An 18,683-nucleotide genomic window follows, 5' to 3' on the forward strand; every position below is an offset into this window, starting at 1 on the left:
TGGACTGCTTGTATATACTCTAGTATGTGTGTTAGTCACTTGCTAGGGCTATAATTGCAAATACTCTTTGATTCTTTGTGAGCCATAGAGTTTCATTATCCCCCTAATTGTTGGCTTCTCATCTTTCCCATTGGCTATCTTCCATAGTCCCTTTTTTATCAATACAAACTTCACCTTGGTTTGTCAAGTGTAAAAGCCTTTTTCATCAATGTTTTCAGTGTGACCCTTGGAATCCATCGAGCAAGGTCTTACCACTCGGCATATAGGTCAAGGGCAATGTCTAATTCTTTACAAAACCTTGATTTGATTAGTGCAAAGTGAAGAGGTTAAACAATGACATTCCCAAGTGTATGAGCATAAAAATAAGTGATTTGGAGTGAAGATTTGAAGCACCAAGTTTTTGTGATTTGAAGTGATAGGAACCTCTAGCAATGCCATGAGTGAGGGTCCTAAGAAATTGAGACCAAGCTCAATTAAGCCTTCATTAGTAAGGTTAACTTACCGTTAATAGTGCAAAAAATAGAGCACTGTTAGAGGGTGGATTTGAGAGGGTTAGAATGAGCTCAAAGAGCAGTGGGTTAGTTTTCCATTTATCATGACATAAAGCAATCAAAACATGGATTAATGATGACCATTACCAGAAAAGGTGATTGTCTCTAGATGTCTGAGCACTTGACCGCCAGACGTGTAAACATGAAAAGCTGCTTTGCTCGATCAGATTGGGGCTTGCCTTGCCTTGTCCTTGTTTGTTGGCTGTTACAGGCAAACCACGATCAGATTGGGGCTTGCTTTGTCCTTGTTTGTTGGCTGTTACAGGCAAATCCCGATCTTTGACAGGCAGACAGTCGTAATGGATGAACCTCTTTTGAAATCCAAGTTGGTTTCCGAACAAAAACAACATCGGTAGTGGTGATGATGTTTCGGCGATGCGTAGCTTGGAGGAGGCACTTGCTTCTTTGGAGGAAGGGATGCCTTCGGTTGAGGACCTTGCATGCGTTGTCTTGCGCAGTTGCAGAAACGAGAGAAACCTAGCGCATATCCTTCGCTTGCATGCCCACATGTGCAAGCATGGGCTGGAATCCCATGCATCTTTCGGGAATGAACTCGTGTCGATGTTGGTGCAAGTTGGAAGCATGAGCCATGCCCAGCAGGTTTTCGACGGGCTGGTGCATCGGAATGAATTGTCTTGGAATTCTCTCATCACTGGTTATATGAAAAATGGGGAGTCTCAGCAGGCTTTCATCCTGTTCCAGAAAATGCAAGAGGACAATTCTCTGCATCCTTCCAGGTGCACTTTTGTGGCCTTGCTGAAGGCTTGTGCAAAGATGAAAGATCTGGAAAGAGGCTGTCAAATACATGCTGAGATTGCCAGCAAGGGTTTGCTGGAAACAGATGTTTCCATTGGCAGTTGCTTGGTCGATATGTATGCCAAATGTGGCTCCCTTGCAAAAGCACAAGAATTGTTTGACAACCTTCCGGTTCGAAATGTGGTCTTGTGGACTGCGCTTATGGCAGGATACGTGGACCATGGGCATGGTGACAAAGCACTTGATTGTTTCAAACAGATGCAACATGATGCCATCGCACCAGATGCTGTCGCATTTGTTTGTAGCTTGAAAGCATGTGCTAGCATGCGAGATACAGACAAGGGACAAGAAATACATACTGAGATTGTCAGGAAAGGCTTTGATAGAGACCTCCTTGTTGGCAGCACCTTGGTGGATATGTACGCTAAATGTGGCTTGCTTGAAAAAGCACAGGAAGTGTTTGACAAGCTTCCAGTTCGGAATGTAGTCTCCTGGAATGCGCTAATCACAGGGTATGTGGAAGATGGGCATGGCGAGGAGGCATTTGAGTGTTTCAAGCGGATGCAACAGGAGGGCATCTCTCCCGATGATGTCACGTTTGTTTGCAACTTGAAAGCTTGTGGTAGTACAGGAGACACAGACAAGGGTCGAGAAATACATGCTGAGATTGCCAGAAAAGGGCTGGAAGGATACCTCTTTGTTGGCAACACGCTGGTTGATATGTATGCTAAATGTGGTTCACTCGGAGAAGCACAAGAAGTGTTTGACAGGCTTCAAGTTCGAACCATAGTCTCCTGGAATGCACTGATTGCAGGATATGCAGAACACAGGCATGGCGAGGTAGCACTGGACTGTTTTGAACAGTTGCAACATGAAGGTGTTTCTCCGAATGCTGTCACGTTTGTTTGCACCTTGAAAGCTTGTGGCAGCATAGGAGCTACTGATAAGGGCCAACAAATACATGCCGAGATTGCCAGAAAAGGGTTGGAAACAGACCTTGTTGTTGGCAGCACCTTGATTGATATGTATGCTAAATGTGGCTTGCTTGCAAAGGCACAGGAAGTATTTGACAAGCTTTCAGTTCGAAATGTTGTCTCGTGGAATGCACTACTTGCAGGTTATGCGGAACACGGGCATAGTGAGGAAGCACTGCACTGTTTCGAATGCATGCAACATGAGTGCATCTCTCCACATGTTGCTACGTTTGTTTGTAGCTTGAAAGCTTGTGGTAGCATAGGAGCCACAGACAAGGGCCAAGAAATACATTCTGATGTTGCTAAAAAAGGGTTGGAAAGAGACCTCTTTGTTGGCAACACCTTGGTTGATATGTATGCTAAATGTGGCAATCTTGCAGAAGCACAAGAAGTGTTTGAGAAGCTTCTAGTTCGAGATGAAGTCTCGTGGAATGCATTAATCACAGGGTATGCTCAGCTTGGAGAAAGTGAAAATGTTTTCCATACCTTTGACAAAATGATTGGAGAGGGTATAAAGCCAAATTTGGTCACATTCCTTAGTGTTCTTAATGCATGTAGTCATGCAGGTCTAGTGGATAAGGGTAGGATGTACTTTGAGGCCATGAGCAGAGACTTTGGCATCATCCCAGCTCTTGAGCACCACGTGTGCATGGTCGATCTTCTTGGCCGTGCAGGCCATGTAGAAAAGGCGGTAGGGATGATCAAGAAGATGCCAGTGCATCCTGGTATTGTTGTGTGGCATACTGTGTTGGGGGCTTGTCGGAAGTGGGGCAATGTGGAGGTTGGAAGACATGCATTCGAACATGCAGTGCGATTGGATGAAAAGGATGCTGCAGCTTATATCTGTATGTTCAATATCTATATAGATGCTAACATGCAGGAAGAAGCGAACATGGTTGAGGCAATGAGAGTGGAAAATGAAGCATGGAAGAAGTCAGGATGTAGTTGGTGGACTGATGCCATGTGGAATTGTGCATCCCCTTTTGGTTGGGGGTAAAAGACATTTCCAAAGCAAATATTGTTGGGTGTTGGACTCACACACTCACACACACAAACCTGCACATTAGGGTTAGGTGCAGGGTAGAAAAGCTCACACACAGAAATGAGAGAGAGAGAGAGGGAGAGCCAAAAGTGTGGTATCCACAAAATGCAAGTCAACCCTTGCATGTGTGCCACATCCATATAATATAGAAGTACAAAATATTATATGTTAGAGTGTCCTTTCACACTTGATGTCCAAGGGGAAAAACCACATGGGAAAAAGTGCCCTTGGTTAAGCCCTGTTCACACATAGCACCACCATAAGTGAGCATATGCCTACAAATCCCCCCTATGGTGGAAGTGTGAACCTGTACAAGGTAGCAGATTACTCTCTGTATGAGAGTAAGCCCAAAGCTTTGCGGAAAGCTTCAAACTTTTCTCGAGGTAAAGCCTTTGTGAATAGATCTGCAACATTATCCTGTGTAGGGCAGTAAGATAAACTGATCTCCCCTGCATGTAGCCTCTCTCTGACATAGTGATAATGAATCTCAATGTGCTTGGTACGTGCATGAAATACTAGATTTCGTGCCACGGCCATAGCACTCTAGCTATCAGTGAGAATGGTGGTGGGTGTCTACTAACACTCACGAAGATCAGCCATAGTCTCCTCAACCATACACAATCTACTGTAGCTGTAAAGACTGCCCTCCTGTACTCAGCCTCACAAGTAGATGTAGCAACAGTGGTGGGTTGCTTTTTACTCAACCAAGATATGCATAAACTGCCAAGAAAAAAACACTTTCCACTGGGGGATTGCTTGGTATCATAATCACCAGCCCAATCTGAATCACTGTATGCATAAAGCTGCAAGCTGCCCCCCTGGGATAGAACAAACCAAGATCCAGGGTATCCTTAAGATAACGAAAAATGCATTTGACTGCTTGCCAATGCTTTGTGTCTGGACTGTGCATGAATTTGCTCAACAAAGACACCCTAAAAGATATGTCTGGCCTCGTGTTACACAAGTAAATGAGGCATCCCACTGCCTGGCTGTAAATGCCGGCTTCAAAAGGCTCTCCAATATCATGCATGGTAAGCCGTACACTTGGTTCTACCGGAGTAGAAATGGGCTTACATTCATCCATGTGAAACCTTTTTAGCAAACTTTTTATGTACTTAGTTTGTTGCATAACAATGCCATCATCTGTATGCATAAACTGTATGCCGAGATAGTAGTGTAAAGGCCCCAAATCTGACAAATTCAGCTTTCAAATCAGCTTTGAAATCTGAAATTTGTGCTTTGCTAGTACCTGTAAAATGAGCATGTCATCTACATACAAGATGACTATGAGAATATCGGCACCGGTTTTCTTCACATACAATGTGCTTTCAGCTGGACTATTCTCATAACCTTGGCTGGTTAGATGAGCATGTATCTTATCATACCAAGCTCTTGGAGCTTGCTTTAACCCATACAATGCTTTGTGTAGCTTGCATACTTTATGTTCCTCACCAGGAACTACAAAACCAACGGGCTGATTTACATATACTTCCTCCTGTAAATCCCCATTTAAGAATGCAGTTTTGATGTCCAATTGATGCACTATCCATCCTTTATGTGCAGCCAATGCAATCAATGATCTTATTGTGGTCATTCTCGAAGTAGGAGCAAAAGTCTCTTCATAATCTATGGGAGTAGCCTTTAGCCACAAGTCTTGCTTTGTACCTGTCAATAGTACCATCAGACTTTCTTTTGACTTTGTACACCCACTTTGTTCCAATGACATGCTTGCCTTTAGGCAATTCCACAAGATCCCATGTATTGTTCTTCATGATAGAAGAAATTTCAGCTTGCATAGCTTGCAATCAATGCTCATTTTCATGTGCTTCTTCATAAGAAGAAGGTGTTAGAAGTCATCTCCTGTCTATTTGTATACACCAGGGCCTCTGTTGTGGGTGTGCCCGCCCGTATATCATTTTTCCACACTCCCCGTATTTTTTCCCTATTTTTTCCATTTTTTCCTAGTGGCTGGAGGGCTGCCAGGTGATGCCAGGACCACTCTGAGGCTGGCCGACTGCATCTGTAGCAGTCGTGGGCTATCTGAGTGCTGGCCGACTTGTTCTGTGCAGACGTGGGGCACCAGATGCTGGCCGACTGCTGTTTTTCAGCAGTCGTGGACATTTTGTCAGTCGTGGGCCTCTTCCAGAGCTGGCCGACTGCCCTCATGGGCTTGTATATATTCCCCCCCATCCTCCTCCACTTTCTCATTCAGTTATCTCCGGGATCTTGTGTATAGAGAAGAGTTTACACACATCTCTCAGTGTTTCTTGTGCTGATTATTTTCTGCAGTCTACTTGCTCTTGTCTACCCAAGTCTGGATATCATTTCCGCTGCATATTCTGACATGGTATCAGAGCCCTAGGCTCTAGCAGATCTTGGGCGTTTTTCTGAGCAAGAGGGGGAGCAACAGGTTGCTGATCGGTGGACTGTTTCGGGCTGAACGGGAAGTTAAGGTGCAAGAGGAAGGCGGGCAGAGGGGTTGGACAGCCACTTGCATATTTTCTGATTTTCAGATTTTTCCCACCCACCCACCCTTTCAGGTTACTCTCCGAGATGGCGGATTTACTCGAGATGGCAGAGAAGCACGTGAAGATTCCGACTCTTCCCACGTTCCCAGTGGATCGGCAGTTGGACGGGTCCAATTATGGCATCTGGAAGCTCGTGATGGAGTCAGTTCTGGAGTCATATGATCTTGCTGATTTTATTATCAAAGGGGTGCCAAGGCCGGAAGCTGAGGAAGGGGAGGTTTTATCCGCAAGGAAGGACCGAGAGGCACAGGCACAAATGTGGGACCGTGTCAACGCCAGGGTTCGGTCATTTATATTCCTCAATTGCACACCACAGGTGATCAACCATGTGAAGCACATGACGCTGGCGAGAGGCATATGGGAGCACTTGGCTTCTTTGTACAACAGGGTGTCACCCATGAAGCGGATATCCTTGGAAGTGCAGATGCGGGTTATGAACCCTGCAAAGTCTTCGACGATGCGGGAACACATTAACAAGCTGCAGGCCCTTCAGCAGGAAGTCCTTCAAGTTGGGAAAGAGATATCGTCCGAAGATATGGCCATCACGTTACTTTCTCACTTGCCTGGTCAGTATTCCGCTTTCTATTCCTCGTTGATCACTAGTGGCAGGCTCAGCACCATTACTTGGGAGGAGCTTGTGCCAATGGTCTTGGACCAGGAGGAACGTTTCACGAACCCTCCTCACGGCGGAGGTTCGGAGGCCTTAACTGGCCAACGGTCGAAAGGCCGTAATACCAACAAGGGCAAAGGGAAGGCTTCATCAGATAAGTCTTCCGAGAAGAAGCCTGATCCAGAACGAGAGAAGCTGAAGGCCGAAAGATCGTGTAATGATTGTGGCGAGAAAGGCCACTACTGGAGGAAGTGCCCTAAGCGGACAGGGAAGAGTGCTGAATCCTCAGCCTCAGCTGCAAAGACTCCGGCATTTGTGCACTTGGAGATGGTGGACTCCGATGATTCATCGTCTTCGAGCGAGGAGGCAGTTGGCTTCACCACAAAGGATACTCGGGAATGGATTCTCGACAGTGGTGCTTCCAGGCACATGACTCCATCCCGTGACTTCTTCCTGGATCTGAAGCGGCAGTCAGGTCGTATCTTTATTGGTGATAACTCCACTATTCCGATTCATAGTGAGGGCCGGATGGAGATCATTCCCAACGGCAAGGGGGGCAAGCATGCTTCCCGTGTTCTTTATGTCCCTGCTCTGGGCTTTCATCTTTTGTCAGTGCATGAGGTATGCAAGACTGGCTTTCGGGTGGAATTTGAGGAGCATTCAGTTGCTCTGAGGGACCGTGAGACAGGCAAAGTTGTTTGGGAAGGTGGTGTGGAGAACGGCATCTACAAGCTCTCTGCACTCTCCTCACTGACAGGCTCTCAGGTCGGAGACTTGTGGCACTTTCGTTTTGGCCACTTAAATGTGGATGCTTTGCGGCGCGCCTTCCGGGACCAGATGGTGGTTGGCTTGCCAGATGTTGGTAGTAGGCAAGGACGCTGCAGTTCTTGCATACGTGGTAAGCAGCACAGGGAATCCTTTCCGAAGCAGGCTTCCAGGCGGGCTTCGAAACCTTTGGAGTTGATTCACACTGACTTGTGTGGACCATAGCAGATACCATCCTTGGGAGGATCTCTCTACTTCATGCTGCTTGTTGATGATTGTACCAGATTCACGTGGGTCTACTTTCTTTCACAGAAGGACCAGGCTTTTGCTCGGTTCAAGGATTGGCACGTGATGGTGGAGAAAGAGTCTGGATTTCAGGTCAAGACTCTCAGGGCTGACAAAGGAGGGGAATTCTCCTCGACTGTATTCTTTCGGTTTTGTGCAGATCATGGCATCAAGAGGGAATTGGCCAATACCGGATCGCCTTCGGAGAATGGAGTTGTTGAACGTAAGAACAGGACTGTGGTGGAGATGGCGAGGACCATGCTGGAGCATCGAGATCTTCCTCGTCCACTGTGGGGTGAGGCTGTGGCAACAGCTGTCCATACCATTAACCGCTCTCTGACGACTTCTGTACCCCATATGACTCCATTTGAGGCATATTTTGGCAGGAAACCCGATGTCTCGTACTTCCGTGTCTTTGGAAGTGACGCGTATGTACATATTCCGAAGAAGCAGAGGGGGAAGCTTGACTCCAAGTCCCGCAAGCTGGTATTTGTGGGGTATAACTCTCTTTCCAAGGGATACAGGTTGTATGATCCAGAGAGGAACGAGATTGTTGTCAGCCGGGATGTGGTCTTTGACGAGCATGTTCCAGCATCCACTGTCGAGGAGCCGCCACTTCTTGGAGATCCAGAGTCTGATGATGATTCCCAATCTACCACTCCAGTTGATCCACCTCAGTCATCACAGGAGGTTGAGCCCGCAGCTGGAGTTGAGCCCCCGCGACCACAGGAGGCTCCACGATCTGTTCGAGTACCTAGGTGGTTGATGGACACCCTTCGGGAGTCAGGTGTCACGGAGCTACCCTCCGAATGGACCACAGAGGACGGCCCTCGAAGATCACATCGAGTTCGAGATAAAAGCAACACGGCGGAGCTTCTTCAGGTGAACTATGCTCTTATGTCTCGTATCATGCGGGATAAAGAGCCCACTTCCGTAAAGGAAGCCCTTTCACAGGATACTTGGAGAGAAGCCATGCAAGTGGAACTTGACGCCATCGAGAAGAACAACACTTGGGAGTTGGTACCGAGGCCGTCGAAGCGGTCAGTCATTGGTGTCAAATGGGTCTTTAAGACCAAGTACGCGGCTGATGGGTCGGTGGACAAACACAAAGCCAGGCTCGTGGCTAAGGGTTATGCTCAGCGGCCAGGCATCGACTACGAGGATACCTTTGCACCGACAGCGCGGATGACCTCAATTCGGACCGTTCTTGCCCTTGCTTCTTCTCAGAGGTGGCCCGTGTACCAGATGGATGTAAAATTGGCGTTCCTTAATGGTGACCTGCAGGAGGAGGTGTACGTTGGGCAGCCTCCAGGCTTCATTGTTCCAGGATCTGAAGGGATGGTTTACAGGTTACGTAAGGCCTTGTATGGTCTTAAGCAGGCTCTGCGGGCTTGGAATCAGAAGATTGATTCCTTCTTTATTCGGACTGGATTCCAGAGATCGGTTGCAGATCCGAACCTGTATCTCTTTCGGGAACGCGGCATGGTCACACTCATCATCCTTTATGTGGATGATCTTATTCTCACCGGCGGTCATGTGGAGCACATTGGAGTGACGAAGGCTGCCTTGTCAAAGGAGTTTGAGATGACCGACTTAGGCTTACTCCACTTCTTCTTGGGATTGGAGATCTGGCAGACCCAGAGGGGGTTTTTCGTCTCTCAGCAGCGGTATGTTCATGAGTTGCTTGAGGCCTTTGGGATGGAGAACTGCAAGCCTATTACTTCGCCGATGGACCCGAACACAAAGTTAACCGTTACAGATCCTTGTGAGCCAGTTGATGCCTCGCAGTACCGGAAGTTGGTTGGTTCATTGATCTGGTTGCTGAACACCAGATTGGACTTGAGCTTCTCCGTGGGGCTGTTGAGCTCTTTTATGCAGACGCCATTGAAGACTCATTGGGACGCAGGATTGCGGATCTTGCGGTATCTGCAGAGTACGAAGGATCTGGGACTCTTTTACACAGGAGGGAATGGAGTCAAGCTCCAAGGATGGAGTGACTCAGATTGGGGAGGAGATCCAGACACGAGGAGATCTACTTCAGGATACACTTTTACCCTCGGCTCAGGAGCGGTTTCTTGGAGCAGCAAGAAGCAGCCGACTATTGCTCTTTCTTCGACAGAGGCAGAGTATCGGGCTGCTTGTGGTGCTGCTTGTGAGGTTGTATGGCTGCGGAGGCTTCTTGGCGAGATGGGGTTTCCACAGAGGGAGCCCACAGTCATCCAGTGTGATAACCAGAGTTGTATAGCTATTGCTCGGAACCCGGTTTTCCATGCCCGGACCAAGCATATAGAGATACAGTATCACTTTGTTCGTGAGAAGATCTTGGCGGGTGACATCTTGCTACTTTATTGTTCGACGGAGGACAATGCGGCGGACCTCTTCACGAAGTCTCTACCTCAGGCTACGCTCAGGTGGCACTCCAGCTCCCTGGGGTTGGTTTCACAGCCAGGAGCTGAGAGGGGGTGTTAGAAGTCATCTCCTGTCTATTTGTATACACCAGGGCCTCTGTTGTGGGTGTGCCCGCCCGTATATCATTTTTCCACACTCCCTGTATTTTTTCTTTCCCTATTTTTCCCATTTTTTCCTAGTGGCTGGAGGGCTGCCAGGTGATGCCAGGACCACTCTGAGGCTGGCCGACTGCATCTATAGCAGTCGTGGGCTATCTGAGTGCTGGCCGACTTGTTCTGTGCAGACGTGGGGCACCAGATGCTGGCCGACTGCTGTTTTTCAGCAGTCGTGGACATTTTGTCAGTCGTAGGCCTCTTCCAGAGCTGGCCGACTGCCCTCATGGGCTTGTATATATTCCCCCCCATCCTCCTCCACTTTCTCATTCAGTTATCTCCGGGATCTTGTGTATAGAGAAGAGTTTACACACATCTCTCAGTGTTTCTTGTGCTGATTATTTTCTGCAGTCTACTTGCTCTTGTCTACCCAAGTTTGGATATCATTTTCGCTGCATATTCTAACAGAAGGCTCTTCTGAATCAAAGAGACCACCCATTGCTAATGCAGACTCCCCAGGATGTATGTTCAAAGCATGGCTGGAACTAGCCCTTGTTCTACCTGTGAGTGGAGCTGCAAGTTTGCTTTCTTGCAAAGTTTTCAGCAACCATCTTGGCACTGACTTGGCTGTGTCTATGGCTGTTTGCTCTTCCCTGACAAGATCTTCCACTTCTTCCATAGAAGGGGGCTGAATGGCTGGCTGTTCCACATGTTCTACATGAGGATTTTCTCGTGTTAGGACTGGCTGATCTGAATCCCCCCTAATTGCAATGGGTAAAAGTCCATCAAACATATCCTGTATGCCTGTATCATTGCTTTTATACAAGCTGTACATGGGCTGTTCTGAATTTTCAGCAAATACCACATCTCTACTAACAAAAATCCTTCGTGTAGTTGGATTATAAAGACGGTATCCTTTGCTTTCATTGCTGTAGCCCACAAAAATGCATTTAATTGCTTTGTTATCTAGCTTTGTTCGGAGTTGTTCTGGCACATGTGCATATTCCAAACACCCAAATGTACGCATATAATCCACTGTTGGCTTTTAGCTATACCAAGCCTCAAATGGTGTTATGGTTTTCAAAGCTTTTGTTGGACACCTGTTCAACACATGAGTTGCACACATTATAGCTTCCATCCAAAATTTGTGAGGCAACTTTTGTGCTTTCACCATGCATCTTGCCATCTCCATGAGAGATCTATTTTTCCTTTCAGCTACACCATTCTGCTGCGGTGTATAAGGCACATTACATTGGTGTTTGATGTCCTTTTGAAGCATATAATCCATGAATGCATTTGACATGTATTCTCCACCTCTATCTGAGCGGAGTGTTTGGACTTTACATCCACACATATTTTCAGCCATTGCTACAAAGTGTCGAAAGCATGTAAACACATCTGCTTTCGCTTTCAAGGGGTAAGCCCAAGCAAACCTGGAGTAGTCATCAATGAATGTGACAAAGTAAAGATGCCCCCCTATGGATGGTGTCCGCATTGGACCACATACATCACTATGTATGAGCTGTAATTTATTTTCAGCTCTAACAACTCCATCTTTGGGGAATGGTTTTCGTTGCATCTTTCCCAAAATACACCCCTCACATACATGTCTTGGTGAAGACTCAAGAGGCGGCATATTATCAACCATATGATGCTTTTGCAAAAGCATCAAACTCTGAAAATTTACATGCCCAAAACGAGCATGCCACAGCTCTGCATCATGCATAGCAGGAGTGTGGGCAGCCACTGTATTTGCATCATCTTCAAATTCAACCTTTAAACCTTGGTCGTTTATGGTTGAGACGGAGAGCAGATTTTTCTTCATTCCTGGAACATACAATACATTTTTCATACATATATTGGCACCATTGGTTGCAATAAGTATGACATTGCCAATTCCCTTTACTGGATATGTGGTATGATCTGCACATGATACAATGCTGCCATTTGAAGCATAAACCAAGTGCTGAAATACATCTTTGCATGGAGTGATGTGGCTCGAAGCACCACTATCAAAATACCATGATGCATTTTGTCTGTCAGATGCAATGCAAGACATATCAGTGTCTGAAGCACTTGGTGTGCCACTAGTGCATGTGACCAAAAAAGTGTACTCTTTCTGGATTACATTAGTTGATTGCTGTGCTTTGTCATCAGAAGAGTCTGCTACTGCATTGCCTGCTTCTTTCCTTTTCTCTTTTACAATCCGCTTCCTACATTCACTGATGTAGTGTCCAGGCTTATGGCAGTAGTGACATTTGCCCTTCTTTTCGGGCTTGTTTGCATCCCCTTTGTCAGACTTTTCACCACCAGAAGAGGGCTGTCCATGACCAGCCTTGCTAGATTGTTGTCCCCCATGCCTAAAGCTCTTTGCTTTACCCTTATCCTTGGCTGTAAATGCCTTGTCTCCACCACGGTTGCTCGATAAGTTTTCTCTTGTTTGCTCTTCCTGCAAGAGTGAACCCACGAGCTCTTCAAAAGTGACGGGATCACCACCTCCTCTCATTGAGAGGTTGAGAGAGGTGTGAAAGCCCAAGTAGAAAGGTACAATATTGATACAGCTATGGGTCACGCATGCTTTGGATTTCCATTTGATCCAGGCATAATTATCTATAGCCTCACCGTTGACAACTAGTTCTATTAAGAGATAAGTATCTCCAAAAATAGAAATTCAACTTTAGGTGATAGGAGGTCGTATTTAGAGCACTTTTACATATTTAGAGCCCATGCATACTAAAAATGTGAAAAAGCAATGTGTTTCTAAAGATGGCGCGTTTGCGGCTATATACAAATATTTTTGCCTATTCTATCCGCGATGGCTTATAGTCTAGATGCCTTCCAGTTCTTTTGACTGGTTATACAACCGTATTCTAAGTTTTTATCAGAGAGTTATGGCTGAAACAATTCACTGGTTCTATCAAGGTCTCTACACAAGGAAACTGTAAGAATGCAGCTAGTAGCCACAAGGTGATTCTAGACCTTGAGATGCATATATCCCTTCATTCTTATCTAATCTCTTGGAAAAGAAAGCTAGATTTCTATGATCTTTATGAGAAAGAGACTACTACTCCATAGCTTTTCTTTTAAAGAAAGAATAGTATGCTGTAGCCCTACAAGAGAAGGCTACTTTGCCATAGACCTTCGAAAGGGAGAAAAGTCAGAGTACGAGTAAGAGGAGATAAAGCTTGGGGATGATCGGATGATTTCAATCATAAGAGAAGGTATTAGAAGACTCTCTATTCTCATATATCAAGTTCTGAAACTCTTATTAACGAGCAAAGACAACGATAAACGATAAATTTCTATAAGGTATATATATATATATATATATATATATATATATATATATTCAATTATATATCATTCTTAGGGGTTGAGGTATGGCCCTGGCTTCTCTATTAATTGTTAATAGTAGTGATCCATTTGATTGATTTACTAGTTAAATTTTGTATTCTTTTAAACAACAGCATATGCCTTAATAAAGAATGTCTTATTGCAATCTCAAGTTGAAATGCTAAAATCTTTGTGAAAAGGATTGTTTTCCTAGGAAGGTAACATGGATTGTAGTCCTATGGTTTAGTTGAGTAAATGGATAGTTATCTTGGTTAAATTAAGGTACATGTATAACTTCTCCCTACCTTGACGTTGCCCCATTCTTGTGCTTGTGTAGCCGGACGGCGGAGACATTAGTAAGGCCCAGAGTCCACCCATGGTATCCCTCATACCATTGGGAGAATGAGGTTTGCCGATTGAGGCGAGTAATTGTGATGCTGCCTAGTTCTGAGGGCCCGGGCTAGTGCAGTGAATTAGCCCACCCTAGTGCGTAGACATCTCTCTGAGGGACGGGAGGATCGAGCAACAGAGCCTGAGGGGGCGACAGGCTAGCTTGAGTCCTCACCACCAGGGCTGATGACGAGGTGTATGGTCCTGTAGGGTTTTGCCCAGTATGCAGAGGTTGAAAGGCCGAATTCTAGATCATCGGCAGTATTAAGTAAAGAATAAGAGAGCCGGTTTGGCTTGTATGGAATTGATTCTTGTATAATTTTTTTTAAAATAAATCTTATCTTTGGGATAATTGTACTGTGGTAAAAGATGCTGTTTTAATGAACCTTGTGAAAGGGCCTTAATTAAGGAACATGTTTATTTATGTCAAAAAGTGTGGTAGGATTAATTAGAAAATAAATTGACGCGTGAGTAGGGTAGAAAGTGGGAGGATGGAATGCCCCGACGGCACCATCCTACGGACGGGTAGACCCGATTAGTCAGGTAGCTTTCCAACATATTAAGTGAAAGCCCTACACCAGATAAATAGGTTCTCAAGAAACTCTATTCTAGGAGACTAGGCCAGCGGCTATGCCTTGCATGGACGAGGAAAAAAAGCGTTGTCTCTAGGAATCAAGATTAGTAGTTGTCCAAATTAAGATCAATTATCCTATGGGTAATTTGACTTTTAGAAGACCAGGCTCCCCCTGCGGGATAGGACTAGGTCTTACCTACAAATAGTATCCTTGAATCTTTACATGGTCGACGAGTAGGAAATTTTCTCCAAGCTAAGAGTTAGTAGACTATCTTAAGTGTTTTTCCTATTGTGGAAGGGGGGAACCTTACAGAAAGAGAGAGAGAGTGTGTGTCAAATACATAAGGGGGCTTTAAAAAGTGAAAATTTTGAATCAATCATACTAAAGCAAATTGAAAGGGCCTTAAAAAATAAAATAAAATTCATAATATAAGGAAGACTCACGAGAGTGGTATGGAGAGAAAAGTCTCTTCATCTTGGTATTTTACATCTCTTACATAAATGTGTGACATACCACATATCATGAGAATGCAAATCCTAAGAGAAATGAACACAGAATCCAACCACAAATCCCAATTATCATCACTCTTCCTAGAAGAACCCCAAGGCTTTAAATATTCAATCATAGTTTTTCTCGAGAGTTCCCTTAGGGAAATTGTAAAATCGGCCACTAAGGCCTTTGCCTTTAGTAGGACAAAAAACCAATTGAGATGGCTATAGTGGGAGAAAAAGCTTCAGGTGGAGTGATAGAGTCTCTAGATTTATGATCGGGAGACGTCCAATCCAAGGCCACTTGCTAGATTTTCAAGAAGAGAGTGGTTGCATGTGACCACCACTATAACAACAATAAAGACAGAGGAATTGGATGGAGCTTCTATGAGAGTATGATTTTGATATCACATATGTTGAAGCGAAAGAGAACAAAGTGGTTGATGCTCTTAGTAGAACACCACTTTGTAATGCATTATTTGTGGTATTTGTGATGATAAAATCCAAATTGAACGATGAGATCAAGGGTGCTATTGAAAGTGATCCTATTCTAGTGGTTGATGGGGGTGGCTTGTAACCTGGAGGTACCAGGTTCGATCCTCGACTGGACACCCGATCCCTTGCTTTTTGTAGAGGATATAAGGGGTCCTCACGGAGTACTTTTCTCCCTTCTAGTAGTCGCCAAAATTTTAAAAGAAAGTGATCCTTTCTCTGGTTAAATTCTGGAATAATTGGCAAATGAATCCTAGTGAAGTGTTTGAGGAGAAGCACCATTTATTTTATCCTGAATTGGCTACAAACCCTAGTGAAGTGTTTGAGGAGAAGTACCATTTATTTTATCCTTAATGGTAGCCGAGTTTGAAAAAGGATGCTTACATTGTTAGGAAGAGAAAACGAGGATGCTTAGAGAGTTAGAGCCACTAGATATCCCTCATAGGAAGCGAGAGTATATTTCTAAGCTCCCCACTTCTGGAGGATGATTTTATGACTATCTATGTGGTAGTTGATTGCCCCACAAAGATGGCTCACTTCTTTCCAAGGAAAAAGACAAATGAAGCACTAGAGGTCACAAAACTCCTTGTTGTAAAGGAGATATTTAGGATTCATGTAATGCCTAAGAACATTTATTTTAACAAAGATAGGAGGTTTACCTCAAATTTTTGGCAAGCTACATTTAAGGCAACTGGAACTCCATTGAGAATAAGCATTGCATTTCACCCTCAGACTAATGGAGAGACTGAAACAGTGAATCACGTGGTGTTAGAAGACATGTTGTGAATGTATGTAAATGCAAGACAAACCAACCGGACCGAATTCTTAACCTTAATTGAGTTTCCCTATAATAGTTCTTGGCATATCTCAATTAAAAAAGAATGAATGGATGGGTAGATGTGATGTGAATCAAATGTGAATGAATGGATGGATAGATGTGATGTGAACCAAATAAATGTGAATGAATGGATGGATAGCTGTGATGTGAACCAGATAAATGTGAATGAATGGATGGATAGATGTGATGTGAATAGAAGTGATGAGATGTCATGTGAATGAGGATGTAAATGAATGAATGATAAGGGATGTGAATGAATGTGATAGCCTGTGAATTGGAATGTGAATGAATGATAAGGGATGTGAATGAATGTGATGGCATGTAAGTCAGGATGTGAATGAATGATAAGGGATTTGAATGAATGTGATAGCCTATGAATCGGGATGTGAATGAATGGTATGGGATGTGAATGGATGTGATGTCATGTGAATTGGGATGTGAATGAATGATATGGGATGTGAATGGATGTGATGGGATATGAATCGGGATAGATGTGAATGAATGTGATGTGGTCTGAATGAGATGTGTTGTGAATGAATGTGATGTGGTCTGAATGAGATGTGATGTGAGTGAACGTGATGTGGTCTGAATGGATGAGATGTGAATGAATGTGATAGCCTGTGAATTGGGATGTGAATGAATGATAAGGGATGTGAATGAATGTGATGGCATGTGAGTCAGGATGTGAATGAATGATAAGGGATGTGAACGAATGTGATAGCCTGTGAATCGGGATGTGAATGAATTGTATGGAATGTGAATGGATGTGATGTCATGTGAATCGAGATGTGAATGAATGATATGGGATGTGAATGGATGTGATGGGATGTGAATCGGGATAGATGTGAATGAATGTGATGTGGTTTGAATGAGATGTGTTGTGAATGAATGTGATGTGGTCTGAATGAGATGTATTGTGAATGAATGTGAAGTGGTCTGAATGAGATGTGATGTGAGTGAATGTGATGTGGTCTGAATAAGATATGATATGAGTGAATGTAATGTGGTCTGAATGAGATGTGATGTGAGTGAATGTAATGTGGTCTGAATGAGATGTGATGTGAGTGAATGTGATGTGGTCTGAATGGATAAGATGTAATGTGGTCTGAATGAGATGTGATGTGAGTGAATGTGATGTGGTCTGAATGGATAAGATGTGAATGAATGTGATGTGATAAGATGTGGATATGGGTAAATGCGAGTGGATGAGATCTGATGAGGATATTTAAGGAAAGAAGTGATGAGATGAAAAATGATGTGATACGAGAATGGGAATTTATATGATGTGATTGGATGAGAATGGGAATTTATATGATGTGATTGGATGAGATCTGATGAGGATATTTGAGGAAAGAAGTGATGAGATGAAAAATGATGTGATTGGATGAGAATGGGAATTTATATGATGTGATTGGATGAGAATGGGAATTTATATGAAATGAATGTGGATTAAGTATGTTAATTAATGTGGAAAGACGAGAGTTTGTTATAGAAATTGTATTTATGACGTGTTTTTAAATGACTATTTTATGTCAAGAATACTGGGGAAGCATTTTGACCGTCTTGTGAATGAGGTTGTGGAGACCTATAGCTGATAAAGTTGCAACAGCTGACGGAGAGTCAACGGAGGACGTCTCGCGTAGCAAGGTCGGCCGAGGTCTTGACCAGCCTTGGTTTGATTTAAATGCTGAGCTTCCGGTACGGTGGATGAGGGACCAAGGAAGCGGCTTATAAGTGAAGCGCTAGGTGACCTGCGAAGGATCCTAGAGGGTGCTGACCATACGGTGCTTGGGCTCTGGGTCGTCGAAGATACCCACAAGTACATCGGGGAAGATATTGAATAAGGAGTAAGAGTTGTTTTCTGAATTCGGGCATGGATCTAGTTGATTGACTTTGCTGGTCCCTCAACGAATGAGTCCATGGCTCTTTTATATGGATCCGTTGGTTGATCTTGCTGATCTTCAATGGAGATTCTATTTTGATATGTGAATATATTGTCGGTTACTATGAGCTAGGAACTATCAAAAAGGCCCCTGAGTGGACAGGTGGTGAGCGTTCTGGTTGCCAATGATGCCATAGGTACACCGATGAAGGAATGTTTGGAAATAAGGATTTAACTAGAGTTTTCTTGGGGATTATGATCAGTGACACCATGGTTTCATTAAATGATTGTTTTTAAAGATAGCTAATTCTGTGAAAAAGGTAATTTCATATTGGGTGTGTAAGTGGTGTGACTAGTTTAAGTTTGCATGAATATCCGGCTAGGGGGCTTGGGAACTCTTTTCCTTGGTACCCGTGACAAAACCTAACCAAATTCCTAATTGGATCCCATCACTACATTGGTTGGGTGGTTGGCTAACCCATGGGACTAGATGGGGTTATGCTGGACTGATGGATCCCTGAATTGAGACTCAATTCTATTATGGTACGATAGATGAAGTAAATCCTGGACAAAAATTGTTCTATGGAAAAGAATCAACGGTTGTGCCTCTTAATGAGGAAAAAAACGTTGGTCTCTATGATCCAAGTGCAATCTTTTCCCTGATCTGACTATG

The 18,683-nt window shown here is 44.3% G+C and overlaps 1 protein-coding gene across 1 annotated transcript; it reads left to right on the forward strand.

The window, feature by feature from the left end:
• The first annotated feature begins 574 nt into the window (after positions 1-574).
• Positions 575-3,299, forward strand: LOC147636424 (pentatricopeptide repeat-containing protein At4g13650-like). Its single transcript, XM_086801863.1, has one exon. The coding sequence runs from the start codon at positions 927-929 to the stop codon at positions 3,276-3,278; it is 2,352 nt and encodes a 783-aa protein (XP_086657989.1). The 5' UTR covers positions 575-926; the 3' UTR covers positions 3,279-3,299.
• The last annotated feature ends 15,384 nt before the right edge of the window (positions 3,300-18,683 follow it).

This window comes from Cibotium barometz, chromosome 8, assembly GCF_041138505.1.
Source record: "Cibotium barometz isolate CiBa-2024 chromosome 8, ASM4113850v1, whole genome shotgun sequence".
Taxonomy (NCBI): Eukaryota; Viridiplantae; Streptophyta; class Polypodiopsida; order Cyatheales; family Cibotiaceae; genus Cibotium; species Cibotium barometz.